At 38.7% G+C, this 7400-nt stretch overlaps 1 protein-coding gene across 1 annotated transcript; it reads right to left on the bottom strand.

The window, feature by feature from the left end:
* Positions 1-5986: 5986 nt before the first annotated feature.
* LOC122104796 (olfactory receptor 5AK2-like) lies at positions 5987-6916 on the bottom strand. The gene has a single exon (XM_042675725.1). The coding sequence runs from the start codon at positions 6914-6916 to the stop codon at positions 5987-5989; it is 930 nt and encodes a 309-aa protein (XP_042531659.1).
* Positions 6917-7400: the final 484 nt, after the last annotated feature.

Below are 7400 nucleotides of genomic sequence, written 5' to 3'. Positions count from 1 at the left end.
TATTTAATATAGAACATCTGTACTGGATTCTAAATTATAACAATGTGGATCCTCTCTAAAAGAACTTTCTTCTCTATTTTAATGCTTCTTTTACTTCTTTGCTTTTCAAGCCACAGACTAGAGGGTTCAATGTGGGAATCACAATGCTGTAAAATATAGAAATGACTTTCCAGTTCTCCTGGGAGAATGACTAGAATGGGGGCTGGAAGAATATGTTAAAGAGGGTCCCATGGTCAATGGTCACTGCTGTCAGATGGGAAGCCCATGTGGAGGTTTTCTTTCTTTCTGTGGGTCTGCAACAGGGAAGAGTTTTTTCCTGCTTCATCCATGGTAGATGGCAGATAGGAAAAAGAAAGAGGGTGAATGTAAGAGAAGAGATGGTAGAATCTACGTTCATGACACCTCTACTCCTCTCGAGATAAGATAATCACCAGCTCCCACACTGAGGTTCAAACTCAGCTGGGGTAGACAAATCCAAGAGTCTCTTCTTTCCAATCAACTAGCAAAAACAAACAAACAATAAACCGGAAGTGGAGATGTGACTCACGTGTTAGAGCATCAGACTTGAGCAAAAAAATAGCTAAGCAAAGGGAGAGACCCTACGTTTAAGCCTCAGTGCCAGTACGACAAAATAGAGTACTCAAATAAAAACAAAGACAAATCATCTTGCACAATAATTTCAGTCATCCAGTCAGGAGAGCAGAACCCCATGATCTAATAATGAGTTATCATTATAAACATCATTTGGGGGCATAGTATATCCATAGTTGTTGTCAGCAAGTTTCTTGACTTTGTGGATATGTTTTTGAGACATAGGGATATTTTTCTTTACAACAGTTAAGTCTTTCTTGAATCAATTAACAGTGGAGCCATACAGAACAATAAGCCTTTTAATTAAAAGAAATTAAGAAAGGTGTAAGAACCTAGAGGATTGGTGAATGGTGGCTCATTTTTCAGATACAACAAAGCCAAGCCAGTCATGGGGAGGCTTAAAATTAATTGGATTTTTACTAGAGTGTTGTTCAAATGTTGAAATTCACAGAGGATTTTAACAGTTTGTTAAAATTTGTCAAAAATCCTCTGCCACAGTGCATTAAAAGAATTAGAATCTTCTAAGAAGCACTTTATAGGTTATAAATATCCATTATAATTATGTCATAACTATCCGTTATAATTATAGATCAATAGCTTACCTAACATCTCAGAAACCTCTTTCACATAATCTGCCACATGAAGGAAAAAGAAAGGAAAAGGAGAGAAGGACAATCTCAGAAATGCACAAATCAAGCCATATAATGTATCTGTTCTGTATTGATATAATCACTGTCTAGTTATTTGTTGCTTTTGTCTGTATAACATTATTGATTTTGTGCAAGACAAAGAGACTGTACCTCCTGAAGAATGTATATGAAGATTACAATGATTTTTTTTAAACCTTGAATCTTACACTGCGCAGAATATGTGGTTGAATTATTTTTCATATAATTTCATACATTTTTATCCAGGGAAAATGTTGTATAACAGAAGACACTGGCCTAGAAGGACACCACACCAGTGCAGCTGTGTGTAGCAAATTCCACCAGTATTGATCTCTGGCTCTTTTAAATAGCTGAAGAAGTAAAAACCGTGGAATAACTTATGTGATGGATGAAGACACTATGGTCTCAAATTCAATCTTTATTGAGGCCTAGAAGCCATAGGACTTAACAGGCCCTATCCTGAAGTATATTTGTAGGAAAATAGGTACCATTGGAGGGCTCTCCAGGACTCTCCATGTAGTAGAAAACACTTGTAAGCTCAGGAAACGGCAGCAGGTGAGGGCTCTATTTAAACAGTTTCTTCACAGGGTAATGACATTTGGCTTATCAGTTTCGCTTCATCAATTTGAATTTAAATAAAATGGATATATAATATCTCGCAGCTGAGGATTAGCTCCCTCCACCTCAGTGACAGGATCTGTATGCTTCAGGAAGCTGGCTTGATGCAAATGATTTTATTTCACATGTGATGGAAATATTTCCTAGTGAAGTGAGTGCTGCTTGAAAACAGTCGACTATCAGAATATATTAAATATTCTTATTATTCTTAGTACCAGGGCTCCTGAAGCTTTGTTTATATTCAGTTATGAGAAACGAAGACAGGTAACCCTGAGATTGAATTCATTCACTCATTCATTCTTCATTCATTTATTTATTTTTCTTTTGTGGGTCATGGGGCTTGAACTCAGAGTTTGGGTGCTGTCCCTGAGCTCTCTCTCTCTTTTTTAAATGTTGCACAGAAAAGTTTATTAGGCTAAACACAAATTCAAACCGCCAAACTTGTCTCTGAGCTCTTTTGCTCAAGGCTAGTAATCTAATTTGAGCCACAGCTCTGCTTCTGGTTTCCTGGAGATGAAAGTCTCATAGGCTTTTCTGACCAGACTGACTCTGAACTATGATTCTTAAATCTCAGACACCTGAGTAGTTTAGATTACAGGAGTGAGCCACCTGCCCTGGGCTTTGGGATTGAATTCTTTTTCCTATCAGGAACAACTGATGTAATGCTCCTATTTTTTTCTATCCTCTCTCTCTCTCTCTCTCTCTCTCTCTCTCTCTCTCTCTCTCTCTCTCTCTGTCTCTGTTTCTGTCTCTCTTGCTTGAATTTTCTGTGCGTGATTTGAACATGTTTTAGAATTCCATTTAGTAGTGTGTTCAGGACAAACCTTTTCATAGCTTAAGTTTTTAAGTGTCAGCTGTAGGCATTCTATCAGAGGTATGTCACTGTTGCATTTCACCTGCTGATGGGATTGAATGTTAGCATTATCCCTACCTCTGGTCTTCAGCTCCAGCTAGACCTGAGCTCCTTCCTGTCCTACAGTTCCTGCAATACAGCTGGCCTCTCCCTCTCTCTGCCCAGGCCTACCCGCACAGCCACCAGCCCCAGAGCTACCTGGTTAGGGGTAGACACACCACTTGCTCCCTCTCCCGGGAGATATGACCCCTCTCATAAACCTTGTAATAATCTTTCTCCCGTGCCTGCCTGCCTGCCTCTGTGTAGTCTCCTAAGATGGTTGTGAAGGATCCTTATATCTAATGCCTTAATTTCCTTTCCATTCCTGCTTGTCCTCCATTTGAATGTGATCTTAAATACTCCCTAAATGTGCATGGAGAACTACATCAGAGAAAGTTAAATATTGTGTTTGCACACTACTTATGCCCATAATAAAAATGTATAAACAAATTTTCCTAACAACTTTACTTGTAATAGTCACAACTGTAACCAACTAAATATTCTGTAATAGAGTATTGATTAAGCAGATTGTGGTACCCCTATATTGTTGAATAGTACCAGACACAAAGGGGATCAAATGATTGATAATTGTAACAACTTCAATGAATCCCCAAAAGCTAATTTTCAAGGCTCACCTATGATGTGCTTGCAGTTCTATACCTATCAAACTGGCAATATAATATAGAAAGAACAGATTAGTAATCACAAGAGATTATAAACCATGTGTGGATCAAGGTAGTAAGGGGTAGTATGAGAAATCTGGGTGGAATCTGAGCTCTGTACGGAATATTCTACATATTTTGTATTATTATTATTATCATCATCATTGATATTATTTTAAGTAGCTGCAAAGAGGGACTTCAATTCAACAAGTTGGATTATGACTACAATGACCTGGATCCATATTACCTCTTCCATTGTTCTTGACCTTTCCCCATCCTTTCTTGATTATTCTTTTCACAAGTGAGAAAATGCCAGTCTGTCACACACAAACTGCAGCAATATCAACATCCTGGTTTTGATGTCATAAATATGATTAAGACGCAACTAAGACGGGGAAATGAGTGCAGGGTTCAGGGGTCCTCCTGTGACCCTCTAAATATTTCAAGACCAAAAATTAGCTATAAATGAAGAGGAAAAATTGAACTTGCCTTGCAGTGATGTAAGGTCCATTTGATACAAATTTAGGAAAACTTTCTAGCATGGGATAACTACTGAACGGATGCCTCTCCAAATGATTATAACACATGCAATGTCAGAATCCAGGCATGCAATATTAACTGGTTGATCATCTTGGTTGATTTATTTAATTATCTGTGCTTTCACATGTTTTTCACTAGGCAAAATTCAACTAGATTGAAACTCCACATTACGTTTTTTTTTGTTTTGGTCCTGGAGTTTGAACTCAGGGCCTGGACATCAAGCTTTTCTGCTCAAGGCTAGTGTCTCCACAACTTGAGCCACAGCTCCACATCCAGCTTTTGGGTGGTTAATTGGAAATGCAAGTCTCATGGACTTTCCTGCCTGGGCTGGCTTCAAACCTCAATCCTCAGATCTCAAACCTCTTGAGTAGCTAAGGTTATATTTGTGAGCCGTTGTCTCCTGGCTTTGTACTCTATTTTATTAGACTCTATTCTTCTCTATCTTATGAGTTTGCTTTTTGTGACAAGTGTTTCAAAAGAGGCCAATCAAAACATATAAGCGCAGTATCAAAGGCTTTCTTCAGATGCCTTCTCTTTTTGTGACTGTTATTTTTTATTAGGTTTAATTAGCTACAGGAGGTTTCACTTTAACATGTCCACTATGTATAGGGCACATCTTGATGGGCCACTGTCTCCATTATTCTCCCTCATCCTCCATCACAAACCTATCTCAACAAGCTTTGTTGTTCTTTCTTTTCACACGTGTACATAAAGTATTTTACCACACTCACCTCCTTTACCCTCTCTGCTCATCCTTCTACCTTCCGCTCCTACTTATATCATAGAAAGGAAATATCTCACTCTCTCATATGCATTTTGAAAAGTGCATGTTGATTTTTCAAGTGACTTTACCATGGTGTTTCACCTGTGCATATGTCATAGTATAAAATCCTACCTGGGCACTGGTGGCTGATGCCTGTAATCCTAGCTGCTCAAGAGTCTGAGATCTGAGGATCATGGTTCAAAGCCAGACTGGGCAGGAAAGTTTGTGAAACTCTTAATTGCAATTAACCACCAAAAACTGGAAGTGGAACTGAGGCACAAAGCGGTAGGACACTAGCTTTGAGCAAAAGAGCTCTGAGACAGTACATAGGCCCTGAGTTCAAGCCCCCAAACCAACAAAAGATTAAAAATAAAAATAATCCTGCATCTTGTATATACATTTTTCTAATTTGGGGAGGGAAAAGGAAATAACAAAATGCTGAAATAAGAATATAGGTCGACCCATTGTAACAATGAGATGTACAAGATATTATGTTGAAAATGAACTTTACAGCTTCGGTGGGGGGTGGAGAGAGGAGGGAGGAGTTGGGAAGGAGGGAAGGGAAGGGATGGTAGGAGAAAAACAAAGGAAGAAGTAATAATGCTCGATAGGAAATATACTCATTATCTTACTCATGTAACTGTAACCCCTCTGTACAGTATTTTTACAATAGAAATAGATACAAAAAATCCTGTAAGTATATATGTGTATAATTCTCTTTTAGGGCTAGTATCACATATGAGTGAAAACACGCAAACTTTATCCTGTTGAACCTGGCTTATTTCACTTAACATGGTTTCCAGGACCATTCATTTCCTTGCAAATGACATCTTTAATTCTGTGGTTTTTTTAATGACTAAATAATACTTTCTATAAATGTCACATTGTCTTGATCCAGTCAACAGTTGTAGGCCATCTGGGCTGTTTCTATGGGTTGAGTTCTGTGAAGAATGTTACAATAAAGATGAATTCCCTCTATTTAAGACACACATGAGCTGTAAGTTCATTTATAGAAGAGTCTTTGTTTGGCATATGTAAGACCCATGTTATAGTATTCAAACCACAAAAATATAGTATCACTTTTTTATTCATTTTATGTGTTTTTTGCAGTATCTTTCAGATGCTACAAAAAGTAAGGAAAGTCTTGGCATTTCACCTCTGTCAGCCACATCTTCTTAGGTTGAGTAATAAATACGAACCCCATTGGCTTTCTTCTTGGCCTGTGTTGATAGAAAGAAAACCACATTTCCAACTAGGAGCACTTATTTCCTAAGTGTTTGAGAGCTTCTAGCACATCTTGGTTCCTTAGGCTGTAGATGAGAGGGTTTAGCATAGGGATCATAATACTATAAAAAACAGATGCCACTTTTTCTTGCTCTTGAGACCTGTCAGTTCCATGGTGTACATACATATAGGAGAGGGTCCCGTAGAAAATGGTGACTGCTGTCAGGTGAGAGGCACAGGTGGAGAAGGCCTTCTTCCTTCCCGAGGCAGAAGATATCCTCAGGATGGCAGCCAGGATGTATGCATACGAGAAGATGACAACCAACACAGTCAGTGTCAAGTTAAACCCAACAAACCCTGCTAGTATCCTGACATTGAAGTCAATACTGGAACACGCTAGGGCAAGAATGGGAGGCACATCACAGAAGAAGTGATTGATTGCGTTGGATTTGCAAAATTTCAAGGAGAAAGTAAAACTGGTGTTTACAGATGCATTTAGGAGGCCCATGGCATATGAGCCAACCAGCAGTTGAACGCAGAATCTTCGGGACATGACAACCGGATAGCGCAGTGGGTTGCAGATGGCCACGTAACGGTCCACGGCCATGGAAGCCAGGATGAAGCAGTCACTGGTCACAAACGTACCATAGACTAGTAATTGCACTGCACATCCTGTGAAGGAGATGGAGGCTTTTGATCCCATGAAATTCTGCAGCATCTTGGGAGTGACTGCAGAAGCATAGCAGAGATCCACAAATGCCAAGTGTTGGAGGAAAAAGTACATGGGAGTGTGAAGGGAAGAATGCATCTTGATCAGTAGGATCATGCCAACGTTACCTACTAAGGTGATTACATAGACCATTAGAAACACTACAAAGAGGATGTGCCAAAACTTGTGTTGAGCAGCAAATCCCAGAAGGATAAATTCAGTCACTTGGGTGCCATTATTCTGTTCCATGGTTAGTAAAACTTAAATATCAGCTGAAAAAGCTACAAAAAGAAACAAGAAGAGAGAAAGACCATTGTGATTTTGTAATTCTTAACTAATTTGAAATTTGGAAATGGTATCACATTTGGCTTTTGTAGTGGATTCAGAGAACATTTTCTTGGACATATTTGACTAGGGTTTTAAAGGTGAACCTTGCTAAAGAATTTTCATAATGTCATCTACATTTTGGACTAATTGCCATTGAATAATAAATGTGTTCTCAGCTACTGCCGGTCACTTCATACATCAATTTCAGATGATAAAATATACTTTGGTTGAACTTTCTCTTCTGCTTAATATGTCTTAGTGAAAACACTATTTACCCACATAAGTGATTATATCTGAAAACTGTCAGCTTATCCATATAGTTTTACACGATGCTGCTCTAACTTATTTCCATATTGTCATTTTACCACTTTTCCCTCCTCACCAACTCTGCTTTGACCATCACGAA

Source organism: Dipodomys spectabilis, unplaced genomic scaffold, assembly GCF_019054845.1.
Source record: "Dipodomys spectabilis isolate Male_0828 unplaced genomic scaffold, ASM1905484v1 ptg000030l, whole genome shotgun sequence".
NCBI classification, from domain to species: domain Eukaryota; kingdom Metazoa; phylum Chordata; class Mammalia; order Rodentia; family Heteromyidae; genus Dipodomys; species Dipodomys spectabilis.
Note: the sequence above shows the minus strand (reverse complement) of the source record. Positions and strands in the feature narration are given on the sequence as shown.